The 19,137-nt window shown below is 38.5% G+C and overlaps 2 protein-coding genes across 3 annotated transcripts in view; one reads left to right on the top strand and one right to left on the bottom strand.

Annotated features, from left to right (window-relative positions):
- AK5 (adenylate kinase 5) overlaps positions 1–512 on the top strand; it is a 75,365-nt gene extending 74,853 nt beyond the window's left edge. Inside the window, exon 14 of the mRNA XM_088526087.1 lies at positions 182–512. Coding sequence (XP_088382213.1) covers positions 182–292 — 111 coding nt within the window. The 3' untranslated portion in view covers positions 293–512. The remainder of the gene's footprint in view (positions 1–181) is intronic.
- Positions 513–3,134: 2,622 nt separating this feature from the next.
- Positions 3,135–19,137, bottom strand: part of ZZZ3 (zinc finger ZZ-type containing 3) — a 56,413-nt gene continuing 40,410 nt past the window's right edge. Inside the window, exons 4-13 of one of the 2 annotated variants that reach the window (XM_088526078.1) lie at positions 17,464–17,602; positions 15,882–16,029; positions 15,680–15,798; positions 15,336–15,407; positions 15,048–15,149; positions 13,656–13,751; positions 10,248–10,400; positions 7,777–7,911; positions 4,849–4,949; positions 3,135–4,497 (exon numbers count right to left, since the gene is read on the bottom strand). In XM_088526078.1, the coding sequence (XP_088382204.1) occupies positions 4,353–4,497; positions 4,849–4,949; positions 7,777–7,911; positions 10,248–10,400; positions 13,656–13,751; positions 15,048–15,149; positions 15,336–15,407; positions 15,680–15,798; positions 15,882–16,029; positions 17,464–17,602 (1,210 nt within the window). In that variant the 3' untranslated portion in view covers positions 3,135–4,352. The remainder of the gene's footprint in view (positions 4,498–4,848; positions 4,950–7,776; positions 7,912–10,247; positions 10,401–13,655; positions 13,752–15,047; positions 15,150–15,335; positions 15,408–15,679; positions 15,799–15,881; positions 16,030–17,463; positions 17,603–19,137) is intronic. The other variant, XM_088526079.1, reaches the window with a different exon arrangement.

Raw genomic sequence — 19,137 nt, 5'->3', positions numbered from 1 at the left:
CACATAAATCTGTGGAAATGTAGTGATTTTTTTTTTAAATGACACTACTCTTGTACAGTAGGATACTAATAACATCAAAGACAGCAACCTGTATTCACACTGTACCCTTTTTTAAAAAAATTTAGATAAATATAACAATGTGAACAAATGTCTTCATAATAGGCTTGATTTCCCTCCACAGGTTGACGCAGAGGGACAACTAGAGGATATTTTCCTGGAAATCTGCATGACCATTGACTCTTTTCTCAAAAAGGAAGAGGCAGCATTTTCTCTTCCAACTGAAACCCAGTAACGGTGTGTTCAAAGCTTCCTTTCACGTGCACGCGATAGTCACGATTACAATGCTGGTCAAAGCAACACGTCTTGAGAGGTATCTGAAATTCGTGCATGTGGTATAAATGTTATTTTAGATTAAATCTTTTTTTCTTTCATTCATACAATACTCAATAGGAAATGGTCTCTATGCTAATTCCACACTATAAGTGCTGTGTATTGTTTTATTAGTTGTTTTGCTCTTCAAAGGTGAAAAGCACCATGGTGAACACCAGCTCTGGTTTGTATTTCATGGTATATTCATGTATTTGATTCAGACAAATTGCTTCATCACACAGCACATTCAGATTGTTCCACTGGTTATTGTTTCTTTTAATTAACAATATTAATTTTTATGATATCACTTAGCTTGTTCTTGATTTTTAGTGACAGAAATCTGCTCTGCTACACTCACCTGTGAGGCAACTGGATTTGTAAACTAGCCTACCCTACTACAGAAATTAAAATCAACTTTTGAAATGCCCTCAAAACACTTACTAAAACAAGAGAAAAAAAAAATCGACTATCGTGGAAATCTGACAATCCCTTAAAATGGAACATTCCCAGTCACTGAGACAGCCTTACCTTTTGGTGGGTCTTCAGATACTAGAATGGCTTCCCAGTTTGTCGTACGAGGTGAAAATAATGACTGTATAGTGCAATTAAAAGCATTAATAACTGAATTGCACATTTAGTAGTTGAAATTCACCATGAATACTTGACAAGTATTTCAAATGCAAATTTCAGATCAGCTGTTGTCTTGTATTTTGACACAGTGAGCAAAAAAAGAAAAAAGCAGGGATTATTTGATTCATACTGCTTGCATTTTTAATCGGTCACTTATCTACAGTATCTGCAAAAAAGTCTGTAAAAATCGTATCATATTTCTGTTAACCAAAATATTGTGGAGGTTTTTTGGTGTACTGATAGCTAGGTAAAAGCTTGTTTGACATTCTTGTAAAGTAACTGCATCCTCTTACTGAACTACCGGATAAATTCACAGTGTAAGTGGCTGCATGATAGCTCTTTCTGTTGTACTTTATGGGGCAGATTTGTATTTTTAAAGTTATATTTCTTGTAATGAAGACATAATACAAATAAAACATGTACAAAAGTGACTAATGACTTATTTTACAGTGGGTTTAATCCTTCTTAAGTTACAGTACATCACTTGAAAATATAAAAATCAAACCAGCATGCTTGCAAAATATGTCCTTTTCCATTACAGCAGATTCTCTTCCTTCCCCCACCGCCTCCCCTCTTTCCTTGGCATTTGCCCAGTAAGTGCTAATTCAAATTATTTACCAAGGGGCCGTTTTAGGATGCTCTTATCCTTTATACCGTGGCTGCTTCCCCTCCCCTGTGTCCTGAATTCTACCTCTGAAGCTCTGGGAAGAGCATTTCCAACTCCAGAGGGTGCCGTTCAGTGACGAGCAACGTCTGCAGGACATCAGCTTTAGGCAGGACACTTGCAGAAGGCATCAGCTTGAAAAGGCAGGTTTTTCTAAGCTTAGCCTTGAAGCATTAGGTGATGATGCTTTGCATTTTTTCCAGAAATTAGAGGATTCTGGAGCTGCAAATTCATCTGGGGAGTTCAGATTTATTACTTCTAATTACAGCATAAGTTCAGAAGAAGGTGTGGGATATCATAATTGCACAGGATGAGAACAAAGGTAATAAGCAGATGCTAATTAAAAAGAAAAATCACTTATGAAGTCATTTTACATACATTTCCAGTTTAATTTCTGCTTCTTCTGGCCCTTTTTGTGGAACAAAATAAAACAAAACAGCCCTGTGCTTGGCTACGTGTATGTGCATTAAATATCTATTTGCACACGTTCATAATGTATGCAAGGGAAATAACACGCATGCATTTACACAGATGCAGTAAATTGCATATCTGAGACATTCCTTTCTCAGGTAATTCAGATTTGAAATTCTCCTCCTCCTTCCAACCTCATTCAAAATTAGATCATCATCTTTCGTTTCTCCCAAGCTGTCCTAAAGTGACGATTACAGGATTTGCATTTACTATTTTTATTAATGTACTTTGGTTATTTTCCTCCAATAATTTTTTCAGGAAATCAATGCAGAAAAGATTATCACAGATTCCCTCTCCCAGATACATCTCCTCATCAAATCTGCTTTCTCAAAAGCAGCATGAATGAGTCGGAAAACACATTTTTATGGTACTAGAGAGCTTCTGGGGGTGGTACCTTTTTCCATTAGAGAAAGCTTTTCTAAAACTGTTGCATGTTTGTGGGGTATTTTTTAAAGGTTTATTACACTTCCCTAATCCTCACTCAGTGTTCTAGGAACCTTCTAAATAGATTAACTGCTTAAACTTTTCTCTAAAGCAAACAATGTCTACACTTAAATGTTATTGTGAAAATTAATACCAATCAGGTTATGAGTAAAGTTATTCAGAGCGGCCAGCCAATTACCCTTCTTATTGCGATAAGTCAAATTAGTTCCCTCTATACAGCTAATGACTCTGAATATTCAAGTTTTAAAGCAACTGGAAGTCTATTACAGTTAAAAAATAATCAGTGTTTCTGAACCACAAGCTATACACTTCAATAAAAAAATATATTAACTAAAAAATATGTCACAATAGTTACAAAACTTCTCAGACATCAGTATATTTTTTGGCTAATACAGCGTACCAAACCCACTGGAGTCCCCTTTCCTGCAGTCTGAAAAACGCCACGTTCGTGGGTAGGACACGGGCAGAGGGGACAGCGACCCGGGGGCCTCCACGAGCCGCCGGCCGCGCGAGGGAGCCCAGGCCACGCCAAGGAAGTCACGGCAAGCATGCTGTGTATAAACAGACTGGATCCACAGAGTTTATTTCTCACAGTTCTCCTGACAATTGAACATTATTTAAGAACATACTGTATACACAGATAAGAAGAAACATACAAAATGTTTTAAATGATGCACAACAAAATCCAGCAGTATAAAAGAATGCATGTGAACCCTTGCTCACTGCTCAGGCTAAATTTAATCACTGTTTAAATAGTAATAAAAATACAATCTTTCATGGATCTTGTGCAGACTACAAAAGAGGAAAAATTATTACCATATATATGATTTATATTAGGCAGTTTTCTTTGATGAGTTGCACTAACAACTCCAAATACAGAGGCAGAAGGCTGTGTATTTTATTTTAAAGGAGTTAATGTTGAGTATTAGAGACTTTACACAGTTACTACCACTGGCACTTTTCACCATATTTTGTACACATCACATGATCATCTTATATAACATTACATTTAAAAAATATATCTGAGTGACAATTTTATAACATTCACACACCATGAGCTGGTTAAGGAAGCAATGCCACAGTTGCCCCCTGTAGTGCTTCGCTGTTGGTAAATAGAGTTCATTGTGGTTTAAAAAAAAAAAAGAAAAGAAAAAAAACGGGAAAAAAGGAAAAAAATTTAAAAAATTGAAAGTCAATGTGATTAAGCAGCTCCGATTTGATAAAGGCCTGTAACCAACCATCGCTGAGACAGTGAGCATTTTTTAGAGTACATCCTAGAAGCAAACACTGTCACTGGTTAAAACCTTGCCTAAAGAAGTCAGTTACTGTGTTGAAAACTATTTCACAACAAAACTGCAAGCTACTAAACTGTTTTTATATAAATACTTCATCTCCTCTGGATCTCATTGTAACCAAGCTCTTCAAAGCCTTTGGAATTTACTCTATCTTTAACGTGTGCTCTCTTTCCTGGCTCACTCTCTTGTATGGTTTTCTTTTTGTATAGATTCACCACCTAAAAATGACTAATGTGGTGAGAGAAAAGTCTCCCAGTGAAACCTTCTGCACACTAGGAATGTTCAGCTGCTGCTCGGTGATCTAGAACCATGACAGTTCGAAGCTGTAGTTTGACAAGTACACCCAGGAAGCTGTCATGCTGTGAGCGACATTTCAGGGAAAGCAGAGTCTTTCCAAAATGTGCACAGAATTAACAATGGTGCCATTGTTATTTTTCAAAGAGGATAGTAAGCCCCAGATTGCAGATCTGCTTCCCATGTCATCTATTTGCTGGAAAGTAGTTTGGGTCAAGATAATTGTAACTGGTGCCCTGGGACATGCAGTAGTCTCTGTCTAAAAATGTCTCTGCTCTGTAAATAGGCTCTAACTGATGGTCTTCTTTATGAATCTCTGTTTCATGCAGACTGTTAGGGAAAGAAAAGAGAGAACGGTTTGTCAGCCAAGTATTCTTATCTATAACTTTCAAAAACATACGCATGCCAAATTTGATACCATATGGTTCTTCACAAAAAATAGCTACCCCACTATGCAATACAACCCCCAAATTTCCTCCTCTACTTAACAACAATAAAAAAAGATTTTACACAACCCAAACATGCTTACCAAAAAGCCACCTCCCGCAAATACACACACACCACAGCACCCTCCTGTTCACCCAACACGGAACGATGCATCCCAGGCTGCACCCACAGCAATTAAAGCCGCTCAGAGAGTCACGTTAACGACAACGACAGGCAGAAGCGAGCGCTGCTCACCAGTCGGAACAAGCGTCGCAGAAATCCAGGGACATTTCTGGAGGGCAGTCTTGGCAGTGCCACCGAACACCCTGAATAGGTTCAATCCCGCAGTTATCACACTGTGAAGCAGATGGAAGAACTTTGAGAAAAAGTCTGCAGCACTCACTGCACCAGCAACACCTCGTCACACCAATACACCATATACAAATACATGCACACACACACGTTATTTAGCTACTGCCAGCCCTTGTAGCCGGATTCATACCACCCCAGGGAACTCATGGGTAAGTCCCAACATCTCAGGAGCCTTTCAGAGCTCTGAGGGTTGATCCGTGTTTCTCTTGCTCTGCTCCCTACTCCTCAGCTGCTCCTCCTGCTCCAGAAAGGAGGACCTAGTTCCTGCCCGCAGCCTGGGCCTACCCTCACACGGATGAAAAACTGGTGCAATGAGACAGGGCCTCTCTGCCTGTAGGGTGAACGTTGAGGTCTCTGTAGCCAATGCCCAACAGTGGGAAATGTCTGAACATGGAACCGGTTTCCTTGGAAGAAAAGAGCAGCCAGACTAGAGCGCGTCGGCTCGTGGGGAGGCTGCTGAAGGCTGCGGGTCAGGACAAGAAGGGTCAGGCTGAGGCACCTGCAAGTTGAGCAGGTGAAACACACTGAGCGAGCTGGAGCTGAAAGCCAGTCCGTAAAAAGGAAGCGGGATGATTCAGATAGGAAAGAGCAGACTAAAACTAGAGCTGAGCAAAAACATAAGAACTAATTCCCTGAGAAGAATCAGGGTCAAGGAGAGCAGAAAGTGCAAGCAGAACATCAGAGCCGGACGCCTGGGAGGCGGCCAGGGACGCGAAGGGATCTGCTCTTAGAAAGAGCCTGGAGCTGCCGGGCAGGGCCCGCGGCCACGAGGAGGCAGATCCGTCACCGCCGGTCCTGCCCTCCCGACACCCTGGGCTCGGGGTGAGGACACAGCAGGGCTGAGCGGAGCTGCAGCTGCTCTCTGAGAACACCCAGCTCAGGAGGAAGCTGAAGAGAAAACAAAGCAAAGCAGAAACAAAAAAACCCACACACAGTTCCCGTTACCTCAGGTTGAGAACCAAAAGGTAGGGGGAACTCTTGAGCTTAACATCTGTGCTCTACCTTCCCACCTCTGCTGCCAAACAGAAACAACCACCTGCCTTTCATTTTATTAAAAGATAAAAGTCACTAAGAATTGCAAAGTACCCCAGTATTACAGCAATGAAAGCCATAAAAAGCCCACAAGGGACTCAACAATTTAATATTCACAGTAGGGTTTGAATAACGCGTACTAAATAAGGCTGAAGGCCACACAGAGCCAAAAAAAAAAAAAAAAAAAAAAAAACTAAAAAACCAAAATCAAACAAAAATGTCCCAAATGGTTCCGTATTACTGAGCACTGTCCAGCCTGTGCTTTGAGAGAAACAACACTCCCATAGAAAAAAAATGCATATACTCATGTAACTTCATAACTTACTATAACGCATAAAAAAAATCTTAGTTGAGGTTGCAAAGAGGCGTTTTAGCTTTGAATGCTCGATATAGAGTAAGGCTAGTTTAGTTTTCTATGTGCAATTTAATGCTGGAAAAGGATCTCTTGTTATTTTTGCTCTTTAGATCTAAATTTTGCTTTTTGGAAGGAAACACAAACTTTCTGAAAGAAAAAAGAAAAAAAAAGTTGACTCTTTCAGTGATGTAACAACGTCATTAAGTCTGTCAATATAAACTAACCAACTTGTCCCCTTTTTCCAGTCACTTTGAATGGAGTTTTAACCTGAATACCCTTTCGTTTTGATAGAAATAAGCATTAGAAAATATGTCTGGCTACGTGCCCCAAAAGGTGAAGAAATTACTCCAACACAGAGGACAGATGCACCGAAAATCCTCTGCAAAAGACAAAAAATGTATTTCTAGAAGGCTCCCTTTCTTTCATGCCCCCTATTACTGCTTGATGCCGGAACACCACATAATTTTAACCTAACGTTTATTTTCTTAATTTCGCATAGCCAGCCTTTAGGGCCTTGCTTCACCTTCTGTAAGTATTGCTTAATAGTATTACGAGGCTGCTACACTTTTTCCTGCAGCAAAATGAATACATATATGTATGTATCTGTTAATCTACTAGCAGTTTATTCTACATCTTTGTCCCTCCTTTGGCCCAAAAGAGAAGCAAAATGAGTCCAACACCACAATCAAGGAATTATGATCAGTGAATTAAGGTCAAAACAGAACAAAGTGTCACACGGACTCCCCTAAGAGCCAACCTGGCCCTGCAGCTAGAGACCCTCCCAGACTGAATGCAGAGCAGCCAGCGGGGTCACTCCTCTGCACGCAGAATCAGGCTGAAACTCTACAAACACGTGGGGGGACAAGATCCGATTTCAAATGGGTTTTGACACGGATGTGTCCGATAAAGATAAGCTGGTATCCAACAGCCCAAGCCCAGCACATCTCCACAAACCACCGTCCTCCTTCCTGCATTGGTGCAGACGGCTGCTTGGGGAGCTGTTGTACACAGAAACATCTGGCAGATCAGTGCAGATCACAAGCTGGATGTAATTAACAGTGTCCTATAAAGAAGGACACACGATGGTGGGCATATAAGCCTGCACCAGGAGCACATACTGACAGATAATGAGGAGACCCTTTTATTTGATTTGATTTTGACTCCAGGTGTTCAGTTTGGGGCAGTCTCTTCTTGCTGAAAGTGCAGAGAGCCCCAGTAAGAGCAACAGTCTGAGACTCATGTGCTGCCAAAACCAGTGCATTAACAGCCTTGCTGTGATTAAAAAAAAAGAGTATGAGGGAAAGAAAACATGGCAAACGAACTAAGGAAACACGGATGCTATAGTCAATAAAATCTTCTTAGGAAATCCAAACCATGCCACCTTTGGAAACGTGGACACTGCACAGAAGATCAGTTCATCTTACCTTGAACCCCACGTGCTGCACAAACCCACTTTCCGCATGCATCTGCTGGAGCTTCTGCTTCTTCAGCTTCTTAAACTCTAAGAGTTCTTTGTATTCAGGTAACTCTCGATATGTTATAGGAATACTTTCTTCATCCTGTTCATGAAAAGAGAGAGATCTTGTAATCTCGTAATTACGAGACAGATTTCCATGTATCACTAGGTATGATTAATTATCCTGTACGAAAATACTTGCAAAAAAATAAAAATGAAGTACGCATATCTAACTTCCATGTTATTTTGCACTATTTGCAAAGTCTAGAGTCTACTTGCTCATACATTGTGGGCAAAATGGTAGGTGCAACCCAAGAGCTTTTGTTTAAGACAAAGCCAGCTTATTTTTTGCTTGTGTAAACACTTGACAACAGATATTGTGATTTTTCAGAATTAAAACTTCCAGTAAGTTTATCAATTTAACTAATCCTTCCCTTGGCCATTCTACATAACATGAATGGTTACAACCACTGTTCCAAAGCACCCACAAAGCACCCACAAAAAAGAGTTTTGCAGACATGTTCAGGAACTCTACAGCATTTTGCCTCCCTGCCTGCTGGCAGCTTTGCCAGACGTTTGCACCCACGTTCCCCTCCCGGGGAGGAGGCGGGAGGCCCCGCGGGAGGCTCCTCCTTGGGCAGGGGCAGCTGCTTCCCGGGATCTTCAGGGATTTAAAGCGCTTCTCAGCCCTGTGCTGAAAGCCATTCCCAGGGATGAAAAACAGCTACCAGGGAACCATCAACATTCCCATAACGTGGCCTACCTAGAATATTTCTAAAGAATCTGTAAAAAACTAAAGAATCGGTATTGTTTAATAAACATATTAAATGGGGGCAAGGCTTGCTGTTTACTGTTTATTCTGGACTAATAAGTAGGTGCATTCCAGAATAATTAGACTTTTTGCAAAACAAAGTAATTGTAACAGAATGAAATTACTTTTCAGTTGAGAATAGAGCGTCCTCATTTAGGAATAACTCATTCACACTAAAACAATTCTCAGGAATAGCTACGTACGCTACCAACAGCACCTTCTGTTTTCACACGGGAAGAGCAACTAGAACTTCCATTGTGAAGTTATCCAAGAAAAATCTTCCTGCAATTTTATTGCTACACCAAATCTCCCCTCCACCACCACGGTGGTTCATAACGTCCTTCTCTGAGGGGTGACTATCACCAAGAGGCCTGACTTTCAGCATTCCAGCAGGATCCTGTACTACTGATTTATTTCTGGTTCATGATCTCGTTTTCCTTCCAGTCTGCTTCTGTTTTGCACTAATAAGGGAGATGGTGACATGACAAGAAAACAGGAAAGGTGCCTGAGGACCGGAAGAAGGCAAATGTCAGCACCTTCCATCAAAATGAAAACAAAGCCCAGGAGTTACATGGTGCCCATATTTTATTAGAATTGCGACACCGTAGGAAAAAATAAGTACTTTTAGGAAAATAGCTGGAACGCAGTTGGAAAATATGTATTCTAAAAATAATAGAGAAAAAGGACCATATGTTCTAAGAACAATACTACCATGCATTTTTCATGCCAGTTATTGGAAGATGCTAAGTTATCAGAACAAGAGTGTAATCACAGAGAGAAGACAGAGCATGACTGAAGACGTGCTTGAAGACTGATAACAGATTTAATAGGAGGCAGACTATGCAGTGGCTGTAAGGAAGTCAGTAAAGGAACAAATGGACTTGCACTGGGTGGCCTTGATACTTTCTGGCATGCAACAAGCTTTTGAGACACAAGATGCCACTAGGCTCTCAAATTCAGCAAGTCGGGCCCTTCACCCTAAGTACAGTAAAGCCACAGTAATTCACCCGAGCTGAGAATCCTGCTCTCCAGGAGGACACGGTCTCGGCACAGAACGGCATATTTGGAAATCTGAAAGACCAAGTTTGTTTCCCAAATTCCTGCAGTGTTCCTGTTGTATGTCTTAACTTAAAAAATGGGAACACTAGAAACATTGAGTTAGGATACATACTGGAATTCCCCTCTAAAAAACATACCCATTTAATGCTTGAGGACTAAGTCAGCTCATACTTTAAAGTAGATTAAAAAACTTCCTCTATTTAATCCAGCCAGTGAAGAAAGCCAAAAAACAACAATGCTAATGGGATTACATTCTACCATGGCCCTGACTTTTCTAACACTACACAACTTTAGCCAGATTCAACCTATTCAAATTGCTTTCATGTCAGATCCCTTTTCAAACTACTACTAAATATTTCAATTCTGATTTTCTCTATTTTATTTTTTGCGTTTGGGGGTCTCTATATTAACCATGCATTTGCAATGCAACTTGGGTCATGAATCTAGCTGCATTTCCATACTTACCCCATTGTATTTATCTTAGGGCAAGGATGCTTAATCCACATATTCATTAAGCAAGGTTAAGATAACAGCAAGCAAGATATTCTGCAACTGATTTAAGGACATACCGATACTTCCTCTTCTGCTGCATTATCCATATGGCTGTGAAAGCTGGATCTGTCATCATCCTCATCCATATAAACTGGAGGTTCATGCGATGTCATAAAAGTTGAAGGTTTGAAAAGATGTTTATTTAAAGGATGCTGCCGTCTACTTGATGACTATGGTGGAAAAATGATACATGTTTGAAAACATTCATTCTTCAGGTAGCATACATAATTCCTCATCAAAAATTTGCTCATTTATACTACATGTAACATCTTTCCAATTACTTCTACTGAAGCTTCCATATCAGAGCTTCACATGGCTGTTTAAATTTTCTTCCCCCATAAGAAGTGAAATCAGAGGAATAGAGGAATATTTTTTTTGTAAGAACCCAGTAAGAAAGAGCCCTTAACACAAAAACTCTACCATTTTAAAGATTAAGAACTGAAGCACAAAAAGATTGAGAGACTTCCCAGAGCTGCTGTTAGTTCTGAGACCAGACAAAGGTGCCTGTGGCACAGGTCCAAGACCCAGGAGACTGGTCCATGTTTGACCCTTATCATCAACTTACTGCATTGGTTTGAGCCTTAAAAAAAATCCAAGTCTAGGCTAATTGTCCAGATTTTTCCCTACTCTACGGAGACAAAAGGCAATTGTTAACAGTAATTCATTCCACCATAAAAGAGGTTCCTAAGAGTTGGAAAGAATTGCTCTCTAAAGGTACTTTTTCATCTCCACTGACTAGAAAGGAAGCCTAAAAATGTTAGATGAGATAAATTACTCCCTTAGTGCATATCTAAAACCTTTCAACTTTAATGCTGTCTGCAGGTTTAGAATGCACAGCAATTTTAAAATAGGTTACTGAAAGGCACTCTGCCTCTATCCCTTATTCCCCATGGAAGAATATTAAAGATCAAATAGAATAATTCTTGGTGAATGAAACTGGCTCAACTTTTTCCTTAGATATTTCCAGACCACATTTTTTGATGTGTTAAAACATATTCCAAAGCTTAAAACAATGGGAATCAAAAACCAGAAGTATAAAAATAATTTCTATAATCATGAACTGGAGGATTCTCATGCATTGTTTAACCTTCTATCCTGAAGGGAAAGCACAGAAAATACTCATGGCAGTAAATATTTCTCTTTTACATAAGGGTTCTTATCTCAAGGGTTGAGAAAGACACTTGCAAACATATTGCTCTATAATACAACCACTTGTGTCTAATGAGGGATTCAACAGTTCAGCATTATTTTATAACTGTGCACAGTAGCAGCTGTGCGTGGCACTGCAGCCAAAGGAGCGCAGATCGGCACCGCTCGCTTTTCAGGGAAGAGATGAAACCTGGAACAAAAACTGGAAAACCTGGAGCCTCCGGTGTTAAATACTAATGTGGTACCTGTAATGCTGAATTTTCTCCACCTTCTGTCTTATGAGCACTGACTTCCTGTACCCGGTTTCCTTTCAAGGTTTCATACACAAATAATATTTAGGATTTAGAAGCTTAAGGCAGTGTTTCAGTCTCGACTGACACAGTGATTTATATTTTCTATTAGTACAAAAAACTATCCAAAATAAAACCAGAAAACAACTCAGATCTGGAAATCTATAGAAGAAAACCACATATGCACTTGGATAGTATCATCATTATGCTTACAGTTATGGCCAGAGAATTAAACTGAGAATTTGAAATCTCTTGATTTTGCTTCAAAAAACATGATTTTGCTTTTGATGCAGAATGAATGAATTATCCCTGAGTAGGCTAATGACAGAATATGAACATTAAATTGGAAATAATGAACCAAATATTAAAAATCCAACTCTGATTCTGTTGTATTTTGATCAGGAGTAGATTATGGTTGTACAGCAAAATAAACTGGTTGCTCCTGTTTAATCCTCTGTATCACACTATGTCATACGAGAAGACGTATGCAGCATCTTCAGCAAGAAGTCCAGGGGCTGAACAGGCTTCTCAAATTTCCAGTAATCATTTCAAAAAAAACATACTGGGCAGTCCTCTTGGAGGAACATAAATAGCTTTTCCTTGTGAAGCACCTCTTCTAACGCAAGATCATTCAAAAGGCTAAGAGGATAAATAACTCCCAAAATTTTCAAAATTAATTTTTCAAATCCCTTTGAAAGCAGCCTCACAGTGTGGTAACCGGAACAAGAAATTCAGAGTTCTATCAGATTAATTTAACCACAGTATTTAATGAATTGAATTCCAATAAGGAATCAGATAGGGGTGCTCAATCTTTACAGTCCTGATAATATAGCAATAACTTCAGAGAAAACAAGGAGACAACCGGGAATCTGTAACATCTTAAAATATTACAGGCAAGATTTGAAACATCTGCCGCCAGGCCCCCCTGGGGAAACCTTCCATTCTGAACTTCCAAGGGACTACATCTACAAACATCATTTTTTGCAGAATCAATATAAGGTTTACTTGAGTCCTAATCAGAAGCCACCACAGACACCTGGATGCAAAAAAGCAATGTTACTCTACAGAATGTCACTGTAGCATTTTTTTGTTTCATTTTGTTCTAAGAATTTCTATAAACTCAGATAACAGTGTAAAACAAACAAACAAAACCCCGAGATTGCCCTTTTTAGACACACCCAATGTCTAGAGTTCTCGTTTGTACCTATGAGTACTACAGGATTTACATCAAAATATATGATGCATCTGCACAGAAATCTAGATTTTTTAAAAAATTTCCTGAACAAAGCAGGTTTCTCAGGAATCCATTCCTTTCTCACCTATATCAAGATCAGGAAGAATGCAAGATTTTAGTGGAAAGAAAGGAGAGAGCAAAATCTGTGGATAAAAAGCCTTTCTGGAGGAAAAATCAAATCTCTTATACATGGCAACTGTAGATGGTTGTGTATATTGCAAATCAAAACCGAACATGACATTGCAGAATTTAGACTACGCCTGTGCTAGTTTCGTATGCTCAGTCATACATAATTTGGTGTTTGTTAATTAAAGATGACTGCACGATATGAGGTATTGTGCCTTTTAGCCTCTTGCGGGAGAGCTCTCCTAGAGCAGCTTCAGTCAACTTACAAATGAAAAAAAAAAAAAACCTACCTCCAGACCAAATCATTCAGCCCTAATTAGTTCAGCCTGCAATCTCACTGCTCTGCTCTTTTCTGACACTTCCTCTCCCACAGAGGTTGTCCAATACAGATGTAATTAATACGGGTCGATGTGGAACTAGAATAACATTCTACCTCCTCTACAGTGCTAATAGCCAACAGTACTTCATTAATAAAGTAACAAATAAGGACAAGGCATAACAACCTGCCTAGTTAATAATAAAGCATTAATGAAGACTTAAATCTACCGAAAATATGAATGATTTTGATTCAATTTGCATACAAATGCCAACAGGAATATGAATTTTCTGCTGTAATATTGTCTCACCTTTTTGGAGTATAAATATAAGTTTGGAGTTCTTCCTGGAACCGGAATACCAGCTTTAGTGAGTTTTATAAAATATTTTTGCACCCTGCTGGCAACCTAGATAAAAGCACATACAAGGATTTAATGTCAGGAGAAATGGAAGGCTTTCGCCGCACAGAACACGAGCACAGGAAATCCTAGTTGTCTACTCTGTAAAAACTACTCTAACAGTCATTTATTTGCAGAAAAATACCACTGTATTTATTGCATATATGAGCATATATATGTGTATATATGTATATAAGCAGTGTATTTTGTCAGGGAAAAATGTTTAAAAATACACAGAAGCAAAAGCAATGAGAAGACACATGACTTCAGTGGCTTGTTGTTTAGTATTGCTAGACTTACTCTTTCTTAAAAATGACAGATAAATTATGCACAGCTTGTATACGCAATTTACATATATATGAAATAAGGAATGAAATATGAATGATATCTATGAAATACATTTTAGCTTTTCATTATGGGCAAACATACTTTAAGTATAGACACGATCAGAGATGAGGCAATACTCTACATAAAATATTCATGTATGTTTTACCTGATAACACATTACTAAAACTCAAAATATTGAAAACATAATAAATCAGTATTTTTGAGCTATGATCAACTGGACGAAATTACAATTTTGAGGGAAAATGCCTACGAGCCATCTGTGGAAACACTTCTACCTCCAGATCCAGCTTCTAGCTTTGCAGGCCTAGGCCCCAGCATAGAACTGATTCTGCTGCCTGCAAATATTAATGTCTGCTCTTTCTGGTGGAACTTGCACTTCAGAACGGCTCTTTCGGCAGGAAATTTAGCACTGCAATCTGACAGCAACTGATGTTCCTATACTTGCTAAACAGATTTAAAGGATACTGTCAAAATCTAAGGAAAAGCAATTAGGCCAGACTACTTTTGTTATGAGTTTTGGGGCACTCATAGAATTCTAGATTTGACAATGAATAAAATGGTCAGGATCTGTTACTAGTCAAATGCAGGGCCTAACTTTTTTTGTTGTTGTTGTTTAATCTATGTCAACTCCTAGGATGCAGGAATTGATACCAGCAGTACGATGGCCTAGGCACTAAAGTATTCAAAGAACACCCGAGAAGTCAAATCTTTTTTCTGTCCAAATAGTTTTACTGCTTTAATCATGAACAGTACGACAGCTTGTAGAAAACATAGGACCCATTTTTTTAATTCCTCTTCATTTTATGAACTGTTATTTCTGCAAATCCCAAATTAGAAATACATTACTAAGTAACTGAAGAACAGTTCAGAATACAAACTCTTACCAGTGCCTCCTACAAAGCCAAAAAAAGCATAACCAAGGAAAGGGATTACTCCACCAAGCGTTTTTCTTTTTACCTGTTTTGCTGTTCTATTTCCCAGCTCATCAGCTATCTTCTGCCACCTTCGGGACTCTACTTCCTCTGGTGGATACTTCAAAAGCAACTGCTCAAGTTTTTTCTAAATCAAGCACAAATCAATACAAAATATAAATTCATCTTTCCTAGTAGAGATATGAGTTGCCATAAAAAAACCATGTAAACATGTGACTTTCAATTTGTAAGCTCTTGAAACATTATTATCCTTTTCTGCTTTTATTCTCACATATGTTATTACAATTACAGAAATGGAAGGGTTTCCCATTACCTGTTCTTCTACAGTCCACAGCTGATTAAAAGTTTCAGGTTTGGTCTCATCATAAAGTCGCCCTCTTATCATCTGTTTAAATACAGGATATAACATGGAATAGGTCTTTAGAAAAAAGAAGGCTTGAATCTCAATCTTAATCCTTTTCCTACATAAGTAAAATCCAACCCAAACAAATAAATGCAAGTCATTTTGAAATAAACTTTTCCTGAACTCAGAATAATTCTCTGATTTGCATACCAAAATTAACTTTTAAGTAACAATTAACATTATCCCCACGCTTATTAAAAATATTTAAAAGTTACTATATTGTAAAAATTTGTCTTTCCTTTTGTAACAACTACCTGTGGACGACTGCTTGTAGAACCTTCTGGACCATCACTTAAAGGCAATACAGAGTATGAAACAGACTCTCCATCCTTCTTGGGATCCAAAGGACTTTTTGGTCTTGCGGGTATACCTACTGCGAGCAACACAAGAAAGGAAGCATTAGGTCTGCACACACGTAATTATTTTCCTTGTAATTTACCCTTATTCTTCTTTTACCTTTGTCAAAAATCAGCTTCACTCGTCTGCTGTTACGCTTTCGGTTTTTGAATTCTCTCTCGAAGTTCCCAAGGCTAGAGGTATATTGGTCCCAGGCAATCTCAGGGAGCTGGACAACTCTCTGAGGATATGGAAGACCCATATCAACCTGGGTGGCAAACACAAAAAAGTGAAAAGCAGTATTTAATGTAATTGTTGTCCCCCCCAAAAGAAAAAGAAACCCTGTAAGGTATGAAACCCTTAAACTCCCTTTTAGATAACAGTAGAATGAAAAAAAAAAAAAAACACACAGTATTTTAGAGCACCATGCAGGACACAGCCCTTTTATGCGCAGGTTATTTTTGAAGAGAAACACACAACTGTGCATATAAAATATGCAGCGGCACGGTCAATGATGGCTTATTGGACATAAGGCTTTAAAACATTTATTTCTCAGATGGAATCCGATGTTCTGACTTGAGTATCTTCCCCCCCCCCCCCCCCGCCTTTTAAGTTATCGCTTGTCCATGATTTGTACCATTCTTAAATACAAGAAAACATGGATGTCAAGTTTTATCAACTGCTAAAACATAATTTTCTTTCAAATAAGCCAATGTATATTCTGCACTGATTTTCCTATCTTCTGCCTAGAAGCTAACTGCGGCCAGGCTCCTCACTTTACTGTAAGGTCAGTCTCACAACAAGCATCGTTCCTTCAATTCAGAGACAAAAATACACTCAATGCTTTCAACCAGCATTAGTGTTTCCCCGATACAATGTCAAACGTTACACAATTATATCTTCAATGCTATAAACTCATAGCAAAATTTAATGAAAATACAACTACTGAACCCAATGGCCCTATGTCAAACATCTCTAAGCCCATGGCTCCACAAACCTGGAGAAAGGCCATAAAACACCCACCTCATTCTTCCCTGAAAAGCAACATAATTGCTTTCAGACTATAAGGTCAAGCCTATCTGTCATCAGAAGATATGACAAAGTTTAAGTCTCAAACATTTTTCCATGTCCCCTTACCTTAAGGGGAACATGTTTCCTATTAAAACTCATCCTCCCTCACCACACAACATTCTGGTCATGTTATCCAGCGCTCATCATGTACTTTTTCTAGTGTTATTTAAGTTTTAAATTATGAGCTACATTTCCTGCTCTATGCAAGTTCCCTACCTGAAAACAAATTCACTCACAGCAAAAAAATGAATTCCTCTAGTGGCAAAAGTTATTAATTCTTCAACTAAAACCTTACTACAAAGTCCTTTCAGTCATCTACATGTTTCTGTGTCTTTAAATGTCTATGCTGCATCACAAATTTTAAGATTACATTCCTATGTACAAAAAAAGAAAGCATATCTAACAAAATCTTTGTAGACCTGTATTTTAAAATTTAATAATGAAACCCAAAACACAGGGTCCTCTAGCTCAGTAAGAAAATAATATTAAACTCAATTTCTAAACGAGTGTGTGTATATACATATAATATATGTATATGAATATAATTACCTGGTTTCTATCAATGATGAATTAGTAGTTATTAAAAAAAGAAAAAAACTGAGTAAAACTTAAGAAATGCCCATTGAAATACCTTCTTCTGGAGTCTTTCCACAAATCCAATAGGATCTTTCAGGGCTTCTCTCTGGTGTTTGCCTAAACTTTCAAGGTCTTGAACTGCTTGAGTACGTTGAGCCTCGAGTACAGCAATCGTCTGTAACAGTCTCTGATAACTACAGAGACAAAGGAAAACATCTCACTGCATTTTTCTTTAAAAGCAACCTCCCCCCAACTAAATTCTAGCCATGATTATCTACTAGCGCCTACCAGAATCCATAGCTTATCTGAAACAGTTTATAGACATTTTTACTGAATTATATAAAATCTATTTATTATATAAAATCTATTTTTAATAAGAGTTGAAGAATTGAAACCAATTTGAAAAGAAAAGAAAAAAAAAGGAGTTCCTTTATATTTAAATCCTACTCTAGCTAAAATCTAAACTGTCCCTCTGTCAGGGACAAGTTATTCATATTCTCAGTAGTTACAATCAACCTTGTTTATAGGAAGGAAAAGAACCCCCAATGACGTAATTTCTCCCCCCTTCAGAACAAGCTTCTGTCCAGCCCGCAATTAACAGGTCTATTTGGAAATTTTAGCATTTCACGCAACCGCACACAGCATATGTAAGAATGACTTAGAAACCTTGTACCTGAACATTTAAGAGAAGCTTCAAGTTAGGAAAATCGTTTACAAATAAACCAAGGAACAAGGAATATATGAGACCCTTTAAAGAATACACAGAGTGAATGAAAATGGCAGTATTCCCGCAAATCTGTCATTTGGATTCAAATAAAACAATAATTTTCTATTTCAACAGAAAAATCTGATAGCCACTTATGTGACTACCATACCTATATCTGATAGTGCAACCTTCCCAAACTACCTTCTGTGAAGCTAACTTGGTGATAGTCCAGAACCGCAGTCTACAAAAAAATTTAAAGAGAGTAACTACATTTAATAGCTTTTTCTAGCTTCATAGCTGCAGTTGTTGGTTTCATTTCTGAATTAAATGATTGCCTGTGGGCCCTATTGTTGCCAATTATTATGTAGCAACTAAACTTTCTCAAGAAAATGTTTTCTAACATTTAATATTAAAACTATGTTTTAGTTCAATGCAAAGTATGACCTAACATGTTAAAACCAGATAAAATGTATTTACCACCACCCTAGTTCACTAAATATTCAATGCCTTCATTGCTAAAACGAAGATAAACCTAGCACCAACTTCCACACATGTTCCCACAAGATCCAGAGGTTACGCCGTTAATACAAGCTTTTCAATTAAATTTAATTAGTGGGAAAAGGAAAAAGTTGTAAATGGAGGGAACTAACGGGCTTCAAGGCAAAACGCAGCCTTCTCAATGTCCCTGGTCTTTTTGGGCTTCTTGGCCTCCAGCAATAACACACCACCTTTCACTGCACTACCTAAGCGTGCAGAGTTCAAAACCAATTAGCAAATCTACAATAAATCCTCCCTGCTTCACACTGAATAAGCGCAACAGCTACAATTCCAACTACCTCCTGCACTTGCTCTAAAATTCTCCAGAATTTTAGGAAGCCTAACGAGGACGAGGCATTGCCAACCGGGACCAGCAGGCTACCTGGAGCCAAAGTCTTCACGCTCTCCACGAAGTCTTCCATACTCCAGTTAGCCAAAGAGCAACCATCCCCGCTATCTTGTACAGTTATGTGATTTTCTCTGAAA

This window comes from Tinamus guttatus, unplaced genomic scaffold, assembly GCF_059628265.1.
Source record: "Tinamus guttatus ecotype Peru unplaced genomic scaffold, ASM5962826v1 Tinamus_guttatus_pri_ptg000242l, whole genome shotgun sequence".
NCBI lineage: Eukaryota > Metazoa > Chordata > Aves > Tinamiformes > Tinamidae > Tinamus > Tinamus guttatus.
This window is presented reverse-complemented; position numbering and strand designations above follow the sequence as displayed.